The sequence below is a fragment of the Apodemus sylvaticus genome, chromosome 15 (assembly GCF_947179515.1).
Source record: "Apodemus sylvaticus chromosome 15, mApoSyl1.1, whole genome shotgun sequence".
Lineage (NCBI taxonomy): Eukaryota > Metazoa > Chordata > Mammalia > Rodentia > Muridae > Apodemus > Apodemus sylvaticus.
Window position 1 is genome coordinate 1,469,798 of NC_067486.1, and position 12,828 is coordinate 1,482,625.

General features: G+C 43.9%; 1 protein-coding gene across 1 annotated transcript in view; it reads left to right on the forward strand.

The window, feature by feature from the left end:
• Dscam (DS cell adhesion molecule) overlaps positions 1-12,828 on the forward strand; it is a 690,093-nt gene that overhangs the window by 656,304 nt on the left and 20,961 nt on the right. Inside the window, exons 31-32 of the mRNA XM_052159081.1 lie at positions 1,815-1,930; positions 4,907-5,056. Of these exons, the coding sequence (XP_052015041.1) occupies positions 1,815-1,930; positions 4,907-5,056 (266 nt within the window). The remainder of the gene's footprint in view (positions 1-1,814; positions 1,931-4,906; positions 5,057-12,828) is intronic.

The window sequence follows — 12,828 nt, forward strand, 5'->3', positions numbered from 1 at the left end:
CCCAGTTGTGAGTCCATATAGCAACAAATGTGGTTCAAGATGAAGCACCCAGAGGAGCAGTGAACCTTCTGAAGGTAACCTTGCTCATGGGGTGCTTTGTTTACATTCATGGGTACCATAAAATATCCAATTGTAACTGGGCTTCAACAGGCAGCATACAGGGCTTTCTCAAATGTACATGATGTTTGGATGATTTAGGATCCATCAGCTAATTGGCTTAGGAGTAGGTGAGAAAGAACTAAGGAGACAGAGGTCTAGGAATTCCTTCATTGGAGAGAAAAGGACTCTAAGTGCACCATGCAGACCTTGTTCTTCCTTGAATGTAAGGAACAAATGAGGCTGGGGAGATAGATCAGTGGGTAAAGAACCTACCATATAAGCACTAGGACCTGAGTTCAAATCCCAAGCACCCATATAAAAAGTCAGGTGTACCTGGGTCAGAGTCACTGGATACCTATTGGGTCACTAGCCTAGCATCAACAGATAGCACTGGCTTCAACCAGACTCTGTCTCAAAAAGATTATATCAGGAGGTATTGAGAAGACACCCAATGTTAACTCTTCATGCACAGGCACAGGCATGAAAGATAGACAGATGAACAGACAGACATTAAAAAGAAGGGAAGGAAGAAGGAAGGAAGTAGAGTTGAGTAACCATAAGGTAAACCTGATTCTAGAAATCATCCTGTAGACATTTTGAAGAGTCTGCCCCTAGACTTAGGCCTACCATCAACAGCTTCAATGAAGAAGTATCCCAATGCCTTCCACTTTCTAGGGGGTGCTCCAGAAAACATTTTAACATCTAGCACATCTTATGAAAGACTGAACCACCTCTAAGAGGATTGCTAATTAAGGCCCTGTCAACCATTCAGCACAAAGGTTTAACCTGGAGCTGCTGGCTGTAACCGGCTGTGATTACACCAGTCAGTTCTACCACCTACCTCCATTACTTGAGGATCCACTCTCAGAGTAATTTTCTAGTGCACAAATTTTGAGATAAAAGTATTTTAGTAATTGAATTTTTTCTCTCTCTCTATTTCAAAATAGTGCTCAGCTAGGAAAATCAAAGTGATGTTGGAGATGCTAACAAGCTTGTGGCCTGTCAGTAGAAGAAAAACAAAAAGATACTAGATAGCAATACAGATCTGTGAGGCCTCAGTCCAGTGCCCAGCTGTTCACAGCTTCCTTCCCTGCTACCATCAAGATAGATAGGTAGAATAGATAGGTAGATAGATAGATAGATAGATAGATAGATAGATAGATAGATAGACAGACAGGTAGATGATAGATAAAAGAGATAGATAAATGATAGAAAGATGATAGATGATAGATAGATGATAGATAGACAGATAATAGATAAAAGAGATAGATAAATGATAGAAAGATGATAGATGCTAGATAGGCAGATGATAGATAGATAGATAGATAGATAGATAGATAGATAGACAGACGGATGGACAGACGGATGGACAGATGGATGGATATAATTTATAACTGTACGTGCCATTATCTGAATGTCCCTTTTTAAGGTTATTCTCACCCTTACCCAAGAAACGGTAATTTTCTCAAGACTGATCATTATTGATCCCACCTATTAGAAGTGCATATGTTCTGATTCTCCTTTGCCTACTGAAATTTAATCTTAATAAGTATCTCCTGATTGAGGAAAAGGCATTTTCTGTCATGTGCATTGCCCTCTCTTCTCTTCAAGTGGCTCTCATAATTAAACAATAAACTAGGTTTATATAGAGTGACATGCCAGCATAAAGTCACATTGAACTGGGTCAGCTAACACATGCTCTCTCTTATTCTCAGCAAGAACACACGGACTTCAGATACCTTAAGCAAACAGCAACAGACTCTGAGAATGCACATTGATATACCCAGGGCTCAGCTTTTGATTGAAGAGAGAGACACAATGGAGACCATAGGTAAGGTGCCCTGCTAGTGACATTCTAGGGAATGGCTGCTGTAGGATGGGAGGCCACCATGCTTCCCCCTCCTGACCTATGAGCATGGGAAGCACTGATGGGAATAGTTTGCATGCCCCTTGAGTAGAGAAGCTGAGGGGAATTCTAAGTGTCAGTCAATACACCACGAAAACTCTCCAACTCTGCTCACTTTGGGCCTTTCCTGGAGAAACCATTGTCCCTCCAACGATGAAAACTTTGCAGCAGTAAGCTCCTTAGGCCGGCTTTGTAAAGCTTTGTCTTAGACATTCTGTGCTCTCCTTGCCAACCCTGACGAGGTCAGCCTTCATTAAATAAACCTTCAAGATTTGATTAAGACTTAAACAAATAAATGTCTCCATGCAGGCTGTCTCCCTATTTCCAGCATCCCATAACTTCCCAGGCCAGCTCTCTATCCAGGACCCCGCCCCCGCCCCCGTCCCCACATTTCTCAATCTTAAGAGAAGCCATGAAAATGACAGGCGCTGTGGCCTATCCACCACAAACCCAGCATCTTGACCTGCTGCCTTCCTGTGATTGGTACCAACCACAGCATCCCCTAACATTTATCAACAGTTCTCTAAATCCCATGGTCTCTTTTAGTACATTCCATGTTACTTGCTTAACTGTCTATTAGCTCACAGGAAAGAGACTGCTCTTCTATGAGATGTGGAAAGGTTTTCATAATGGGCCTGAGGGGAAAGGGCTGCTGTGTAGTGAGTGGCAGGGGACCCTTCCAAAACAAATGCAACCCTTTCCCCATGGTCTAGATAAAATGCATGCTTCCCAGTATTGCCCCTGAACACCTCCTACCAGGAAGGCTGCAAGAAGAGATGAGGTGAACGGAAAGTCTCTTCTGTCACCTTTGCCCTTTCCTTGTCCCACCATCTTGAACAGTATCTTGAGCTGATGACTTTGAAATGCCAGGGCCCAGTCTGCCCTCCTTGCATCAGCACTCAGTCCAGGCATAGACTCAATTAACAAAACTATAATCAAGTTCAGTCTGGCCCTGTCACATGACTCCCATTAATTCTTAGGTCCATGTCAAATAGGAAGCCCTGCTTTCTCTAAAGTACACACTAAAGGGTGTGTTAGTTTTTCTCAGTGCAAACCAAAGCCCATGCTTTGCTTCTGGTTGTCTATGTTTTTTACTGCTGGGACTTAAGTAATGCCTCTCTCGCTGACCTCCAAAGATAGGGCATTAAAACTAAAATCACCTCTGGCCATGCACTTTGCTATGCTAACACCCTGTGTGTTGATTTGAGAATGCAGGGATGCTAGGGAGCTTGGCAGGTCACAATGGTTATGTAACAGTGAGGGGTACAGAGGATATTTGTAAGTGTCCCTCCTCAGACCCTTTATAATCCTTCAAATGCCTGTTACAGCAAGATGGAGCCTGTTTGTGGTACACAGCTTCCATGGGCTCTTTGTTGCCGGCTGAATACCAGACGGCCTGCCAGTCATCTCTGTATGTCACCATGACCTGCAGCCAGAGATCCGTCACAAGCTGCCCAGCATCATCTGTCACCGACCATCATTTGTCTCCTGTAATTCCAAAAGAGTGGGTCGATGGCACTTTCTAATTACTAGGAAACACTGCAGGCTTTGGTTATAAGAATCCAGCATTAGACCACCATTCATTTCTGCCCAGAATGAATGGCTAACCTCGCAATCAGCTAGGAGGCACTTGACATTTCCCAGGACAGGTTTATAACCCAGCAGTGAATCTCATCTTAAAAACATAACCATGTACCAGAATCTACAAAACAGCTGTGTTATAGAGGACAAACCAATGTAGATAGGGGTCCTCTGGTATCAGCCATAATTGCGAGACTCCATCTCTGTACAAATCCCACTTTCTATGAGGGTTGGAAGGACAGCTTCAGAGCCAAGCTTCCAAGCCCAGTTCTGGCGCTCATCTCAATACCAACCTGTGCTGTGCCACCCGCTGGGACACTCACAGACAGCTTGGCAGCCTCCTCTCCAGTTCTCTGCCAAGAAATTTGATTCTAACTTCAAGAGGCCTTTCCTCCCCTGCCAGAGCCTGAGCAACTGGGTTTTGTAAGGTTCTCTCTGTTCAGAGCCATTTTTGGGCACAGAAGCCTTGCTGCGCGTTGTTTATGAATATAGCATCAGTAATCCCCTCAGCCCTCACCCCCCCTCCCCCGATCCCTTCAGACATGCTGGAGCAGGTCCTGGCTGACTTATAATCAGAATATTAGCCTGACTCACAGTCTCTGAAAATGTACAGAAACTCCATATTTCCCAACCAAAGTCTCCCTTTGTGTCAAAGAACTCTAAAGAAAATCGGGAACGATAATGAAGGTCCTCAGACAGACAATGGTGCATGCATCTCACACGGCTGTTCCCCTTGGTACTCCAAGGCCCTGGCTCTTGCCTTCCCAGACTTCAGAGTCTGTGCCCTGAGGGACTTACAAGAGAAACATCCTTGAAGTCAGTCAAAGCATGTACTAAAGATTAAAGCTCAGAAGTAGCCAGAGAAAAGGAAAGGAACCATCAAGTTCTTCAGGACAGTCCTTTCCCCCTTCTCCAAACACTGACCTAGGTCAGTGTGACAGCCAACCCCAGTGTGGGGACCACAAGGATTAGTTCCAGACTGTTCCAGTAGCTGAAAAGACCTGTCCCACAGGGCAACCATATCACTGGGAGCATTGACAATGTACAGTGTGTCAGGCAAGCTTTGGACAAACACATAAACCCCAAAGAATGCCAAGTGGTCAGCTACACCGAGAGGTGTTGTTTTCACAAGAAGCCAAATCCAAAGAGGCAGAAAGCTGACCTTCTCTGTACTGGTGTGTGTGCGTGTGCGTGTGCGTGTGCGTGCGTGCGTGCGTGCGTGTGTGTGTGTGTGTGTGTGTGTGTGTGTGTGTGTCTTGAACCCCATTGTTCTCACCTTTGTTAAACTCACTTGGCTTTCCTGTGTGCCTCCTTTTGCAGATGACCGCTCCACGGTCTTATTGACGGATGCTGACTTTGGGGAGGCAGCCAAACAGAAGTCACTGACAGTGACTCACACGGTGCATTACCAATCGGTGTCTCAGGCCACCGGGCCCCTAGTGGATGTCTCCGATGCTCGGCCAGGAACAAGTGAGTGTTCAGCAGCTCTTGGAATGTGTGGCTGTTGTCAGAGCTGACAATATCCATGCCCCTTGAAAATAAAAGGGTGGGCCTTCTCAGTTACACACCTAAGCAATAGATGTGACGAACTTTTAGTTGGGATATTGAGATGTCCTTTATTACTGTTAGGTGTGTGTCAACTCAAACCAACAAATCTTAGTCTTGGTTTACTGTAGAAATTGCTAGAAATTTCAGGTGAATTTAATCCTTTGAACTTTATACAGCATGGAAGAGAGAAGAATGATTAACTTTAATATGTTTGACAGTGTCCCATTTGGGGGAGAGAAATAATCTCACTCTGTTATCTACAGCAACCTTTCAAGGTCCCAACTCATAAAGTAGACATCAGAATCTTTGTTTTAGGCACTGGAAGATGGACTTTCAGACAGATAGTCCAAGAGAGCTGCCGTAGACATGTCCGACCTCAAAGCTAACATTTGTCTCCTAAACACAGAGAAGAATGATGGTTCTGGCTAATCTAGAGATTCTGTTCTGCTTAGTTATTCATATTTGCATTGATAATAGATGGAAATTAATTACTGCAAAGAAGTTTCCTAATGTGCATCTAGCTTATTAATTAGATAGTCTTGTTTCCTCATAATTGAGACTATCCATAAATCCCCTCAAAGGGTGAGAAATTGATGTCCCAATTGTCATTTGGGAAGCTTTGCTATCTAGTTTGTAAGTGTCCCTAATCACTCTCTCTCTATAAAAAAACAAAACAAAACAAAAAACAAAAAAACAAAACAAACAACAACAAAAAAACACTTCTAGAGCCATATAGGATCATGAGGAAACCCACGATGTATTTCTGGAGGGTGGGGCTTACAAATTCTAGCTTATGCCACACAGTGACCTGACTGATCAGCTCCCAAACCAGGACAGCACTGAACAGAGCTGAGGACCACCTGAGACCATAGCTTTCAACATGTTGAAGCCATGTTTGGTTTGTCCCTTGTGCAAACCTTGTCTCCTTCCTTCTAAGGATGTCAGTGTGTTCTAGAGACACAAGTAGTAGGAACCACTAGCACTCTTGGCTTGTGTCTACAAGCTAAGAGCCTTGTTATTAAAATGCTTCAAGGCCTTGATCACTCTTCGACTTCACCACTGTGGGGGCTGAGACCTGGCATCAGCATCTTCAGGTTTCTAGGCTACACTGTTTTCTTAATTCAAAGGAAAGATGATACATCTGGGAGATACATCTTGCCTACCTTGATCACAGCACATTGGTTCCATCTGCCAGGTGAAGAGCAGCACAGAATCATGTTTTCCTTTGAATGGCCTTTGAGAGCAAAGGCAGGCACAATGGCTGTTACAAGTAGTTAATACAGGAGCAGAGGCAATGACAGGAATATTCTAGAAACTTCCAGCAGCATGATGAACATACCCTGCGATAACAGGAAGTGGCTTTGATAGCATTTAGAATATCAGAGATGAATTTGTACCACGTGCAGACATTGTAAACCAGGTACTCCAGCAAGTGGGCTGGAACCCTGGGAGGAGTGTGCACCATGTCTCATGGCTGTGAAATTGTTAAGCATAGAATTCATCCACTCGGCATTTAGAAATGTTTATCTGGATTTCACTTTGCATACATGGCTCATACCCAGTGCTGGGAATGCACTGCAAACAAAATGAGGAAAGACATGTGTTTTCATTTTAGTGGGGAGGCAGATGCTACACAAGGGGTATGGTTTCTTTCTCAGGAAATGCTAGATAAAGAACAGATAGGGTGAAGAGGTGCAAGGTCAGGACAATTGAGTAGGGAAGGTGGGAGGAGCCCCCTGGACATGGGGTTTTTTTTTTGAATTCCTCCTTGGAAGAGGTGGTGGTATAAACCAAGGTCAAAGGGGAACCAAGGTCATCAGAGGGAGAGCTGGAGCTGGCTGTCAGGAGAGAGCAGAGAGGGGAAAACCCCAAGACTCTCCAGAGCACTGGAGTAGGCACAGCCCTGGGGTGCTGGCAAGCCGCCATGAAAGCAGTTAAGAGAGTAGGAAACAGAAACAGCTGCCCAGATCAGGCCATGCCCATGGGTTCCATTCTGGTAGCCTACGACATGGTCCCAGGATCCAGCCTGGCTGTCACCTGGAAACACTAGTCAGGCCATGCCCGGGTCGGGTGGGGAGTGGGTTCCATTCTGACAGTCCCATGACATTGTCCCAGGATCCAGCCTGGCTGTCACCTGGAAACACTACAACTTGAAAACACACTTGTTTCCTTTACAGCAAATTTCATTAAATCATGCTGACGGAAAGATAGACAATTCAAGCTAGGACACTGGACAATGTCTCCTCCAGTTCTCTCCTCCTGTCCTAAGATGGAATTGTTCAGAGTCATCCTGAAAACACTCTATTGAGGATGTCTACAATCTTTTAATTATCCCATTAACTACATTCTCAAACCTAAACACTGTGTGTGTGCATGTGGGTGTGCCTATGTGTGTGTTGTGATCGTTTTTAATGAAGATACTGAGTGACTGGGCCCCACAGCACCTTCGGAACTTCGACCTTCAGGAATGTTCTGGAACCCGGATTCTTGCTTGCTCTTGCTCCCTGGAGCTTGCTGCCACCTCTAACCAGCTGTCACATCTGTGTGAACACAGTCCTGTGGTCCAATGGCCTAAGCCCAGCTCATTAGAGCTTGTTATGTTTGCAGAGATTCATTTGTGAAGCCAGCTCTATAGCCAAGGGTTCTGCCTCTGCGGGTGCAGCTGCACACACATAAGAACTCCTCATAAAGATTCCACCTGTACTGAGCAGGGCTGAGGCTCCCTGATCACAGTTCCCTCAGACTTGCAGTATAACAGAGTTCTATAGCATTTGCATTAAATTAGGTACTGTTAGGAATCTGTGGTTTGAAGTGTGTGGGAGGACACACACAAGTTCTATGCAAACACCATGTCATTGTGTCAAAGAGTCTTGAGCATCTGCAGGCTTTGGTACCCAAGGAGGTTCTGGGATCCAGTCCCAGTGGATGCCAAGGTTTCTATGATTCAACTATATTCCCCATGGTCTCAACTACAAAAGGCATCATTCTTCCATCCTCTATGTTAGGATCATGTTGCTATTGCAGGAGCCTTTATTTATACTAAAGAATCAGAGAGCTGTTGTCTGTATACAAACATGATTGCACTACAGAGTTTGTGTTCCCAAGTATTTTATTAGCTTGCCAGAAAGTTGTGCCAAATTCTTCTCCTGTGGATGAGGAATTGAAACAATGTGCCATTCACTGCTCTAGGCATGTGAAGATGCATGCTTTGGCCATGTCTTCTGCTCAGTTTCCTTTCTTCCTCTTGCATAGATGACACCGATGTTACACCCTGGAACCCAGTGCTCTGTTCACACCCTGCTCCCAGCATATGCCTTAGGCATGCACCCTGTAAAGATCAAGTGCTGATCAACTACAGAGTTCTGGGATCAGAGTGATTGAGACAGAAGTAAATGGGGATTAAACTTGCTCAAGTAGGGCCTGGGAACTCAACCCATTACCCCCTTTCTCATCCATCTCGAGATTTCTGTTCAGCAGGTCTGTGTGCTCTGACCTCCTGGAGAAAGTGCATTCTTTCCTTCATCCTGATGGAAAGATGCCTACCCACAAGTTCTTCTCCTGGGAAAAGTAGCAAGGTCTGCAAGTGTGGTGACCCATGATTGATTTTTAGGGGTTGGATATCATAGTTACCTGAAAGTTACTCATTCATTTATCCATCGATTGCTCACTTGTGTACAGAACATTTACCATGCATTCATTAAATATCATCTGTCCTTGATATCTATGGTTTCCTGGACCTCCAAGTTGTGGCTGCTCAAGTACCTTGTATACAATGACTCTCTTAGTTCATTTTCTACTGCTGTGATAAACATCACAATCCACATTTGGGAAGGAAAAGAGTTATTCCAGCTTACACACCCCAGGTTATAGTCTATCACTGAGAAAAGTCAGGGTAGGAACTCAAACACAACAGGAACCTGGAGGCAGCAACTGATGCATAGGTCATGGAGGGGTACAGCTTACTGGGCTTGCTCTCTGCAACTTACTTAGTCTGCTTTCATATACAACCCAGAACCACCTGCCCAGAGGCAGCACTAACCACAATGGATTTGGCCCTGGCACATCAATCATCAATCAAGAAAATGCCCCACAAACTTATCTACAAGTCAGTCTGACAGAGACATTTTCCCAATTGAGGTTCCCTCTTCTGAGGCAACTCTAGCTAGAGCTGTGCCAAGATCACAAATGGTAATGAACACAGTGTTCCAGTGTTTCTATATAAGATGTAGTCATCCTCACATATATTCTAAATAATGTACAGATTCCTTATAATGCCTTGCATACTGTATGTACACTGTATGTATGCTGTATGTTGTACACCGAGTGCACATTGTATGTACACTGGCATATATACACCATGTGTACATTGTATGTACAATGTATACCATATATGGATAGCTGCTATCTCCTCATGGTTAGAGAATGATGACAAGATGTCTCTACATGTTCTAGCTGGACATGTTTTGTTTTCTACATAATTGTGGTCAATGGTTGGCCGAGTCCTTGGTTGGAGAACTGCTGGATATTGAGGGTCAAATAGTTACCAAGTGCTGCTGCGGGCATCTGGTCCTCTCACCACACAGTGGCATGGATTGTCAAGTTCACATGTAATTCAATCCTCCCACAGATGAGGGAGTCAAGGTCCTGAGAGGGGAATAACTTGCTCAGTTCCCTCAACCTGATAGAAAACAAACACCCCAGACAGCTGCACCAGCTGCTAAGAATCTGTAAGGCCAGGAATTGTAGACCCTGGGGCTCTGAGAAAAGCCTTCCTCCCATTTCTTTCCCTTACCCCTTCAATTATCTAGAGAGGCTGGTGTCATTCCTGCACAGGGGCTTTATAATTGTGAGAGCTACAGGAGCTAAGGTCTGCCCACGGGTCCTGGCTCCCTGCTAGATGTAGACATAGATCATAGATGTACTTCCCAGATGCTCAAGTTCCTGGCCCACAAGCTTCAATCTTCTAATACAGAGGAACCCAGGGAAAGTAGCTGAGCCTCAACCAGGAAAACTCAAGTCCCTACCATACCTGTCTCCTGCCCAGCCCTGCACCACTTCTGACTAGAACAGTTGCATAGCCCTCTACTTTGCCACAACCAGTGACCTGGTCATGTGGCTCTCAGCCTGGCCCTTGCCTGCCCATCCCTGGCCATCACCACCCATCTGAGAAGCCTGGCATATGAATTGTTAAGGGTTATTCTTCTGTCAAACTGTCTAAACCAAAATTTTAGCCCTCCTGATTAACCCACCGTAATCTTCCCAATACATGCAGAACATTCTCCATCAGGCTGAGGATCTGCAGTTCAGGCAACTTAGACTTTTATACCCTGGGTTCTCTAACACATTCAGATCACCAAAAGCTCGAGGTGGCAGTGATGTCACCAGTCTCAGAAATGAGAGATACAGACCTACCCAAATGAGATCACAAAGCCGGAATTACATGGCCTTTGAGTAATGAAACTATACTTGAAAACCAGGCAACATGATTTGAAAGCCCTACACTTAGCCATTGTCTGAATATAGATGATACTACATAAAGGACATGTGGGAACTAAAGAAGGCTTATATAACACACAGGTCAATATACATGAATGTGTGTGTACACATACATAGATATGTATCATATACATACCATGAGTTCTCATATCTACTGCATTTGTGTCTGTAGATTTAACGCCCTCATACACCCACCCTAATGATACAATATAATAACTGATTTTCTAGCATTTACGTTATATTGACTTTTATAAATCACATAGAAATTATTTAAAAAAATACATAGGAAGATGTGAGTACGTTGTATCCAAATAATGAAAAAAGCTTAAAATATACATTGAATCCTTATTACTACAACTCTGAATATATACACTGTCACCCAGAATGGTACAAGAAAGTGCAGGAAAAAAATAGCTCCTGTGGGCAAGGTAATATCATGGTCTAATGCACCAGAAGCCCTAGATGAATGTTTGCAACTTAAATAGGGAAATTATCAGCTGTTATGCATGGGAAGACTGCTGAGTTCTCCATGCATAGCTGAGGCCTCATCTACGGGACCTGAGAACAGATAGCAGATAAAGGAAGACTAATCCAGTGATTAGTCCTTCCACACGTGACATGCTTTGTAACCAACCTATTACCCACACAATCCTCTCTGATCCTGAATTCAGGATAATTAAAATAATTTGATTCAATGGGCAGAAACTTAATACAGATTTAGACCCAGAGTTGAAAGGTCAGGAGTTATTTATACCCCCTATCCTCTAACTCGTTGGCTGCTTGGAAAGCATGCTGCTTAATCGCAGAGTTGTATTTATATTAGAGGCTTGGAGTTGGCAAAGACTCTTCCATGCAGGGGCAAAAGAAAATTCCTAGATGAGCGAAGTCATCACCGAGCAGAATCCAAGTTCTTACATCGCTGTTGGAAGTGGACATATCAAGTTCAATTCAGATTCAAAATAATGTTTGCTAAAACCTGGTTATGTTTAAAAAAAAAAAAAAAAGTGTGTCAGGTATCCTTGACTTCCCACATCCTGACACGATTCTAACCCTGGGACACCTGCATAACCCAGAGCAGAATTGTGGCCTGCAGCTCAGAAAACTAATACCATGACCTATATTTTCAACATTTATCAGGCCACTGCTAGCTCTGTCCTCATCCAGGGGGACAAGGGATAATGAATAGAATTAACTTGAAAAGAGTTGCAGCTTTGAATAGAAATTTTCCAAATAGGGAGGCCTCAGTGGGGAAGGAAGACCTGAGCTACAAACTGAGAAATGAGCTTTCTAAGACAGGAAACCCCAATAAGAACTTGGAGACTTGAGAAGAGAGTTAGGGACTTTGAGTCTGTCCTAACCCTGGCATCCAGGCAGAGAGAACTCTCAGAATCCTCTACAAGTGTGGCTGCAATTTGAAACCCAAAGAATAAAAAATGAGATTCCTCAAAACTTACATAAGGGGCTGGGTAATTTTCTAGAAAAGACTCATTAGCATTTAAATAACAAGCTGTACTATTTAAGCTCCACTTATCAAGTCAATAGTGCCTGGAAGACATTTAGACTCCTACCCGTGACACTGTTTTTCTATCTTGTGGAGGAACTCTCTGGAATGTTCTTCTTCCCTGGGAAAAATCACAATTATCATTCACACCTTGTTGTGTACAGGGCTCCAACACTTTGGCATAGCTCGTTTGCATTCTCATCAAAGCCAGAAACTATCTTCCAATAAAGCCTTCTATGGAATTTTGCAAGAGATGAAATGTGCCTTAAAAAAAAAATCAATGTAGTCAAAAGCATGCAGCAGGACTGGGCCTTTTGATGACCCAGAGAATCTTAAAATGTATTGATTTGGCCATCTTCTTAATGTTCCTCTCCTAAATCCTAGAATGATGGATTAGGTCAAAGACCAATAACTAGAAATCTGCAAAGGGAAAAATCTTCCACTTGCAAAGAAAGGCTTTTCCCTGATGCCCCATGTCAGCATTTCATGCTCCAGTGGGGATTATGGACAAGCCATGGTCCTGTGCACACCCAACTACAGACCCAGACAGCCAGGATCAGGCCACATCTGGCCAAGTAAGAGACTGTGCCTGAGCAGACGGGCAGAAGAGCTGTGTCATGCCTAAGCTGCCATTATTTATCCATGAAGCAACTTCAGGCTAAGTACCAATTCTAACAATTACTGTGGGTCAGCTGTA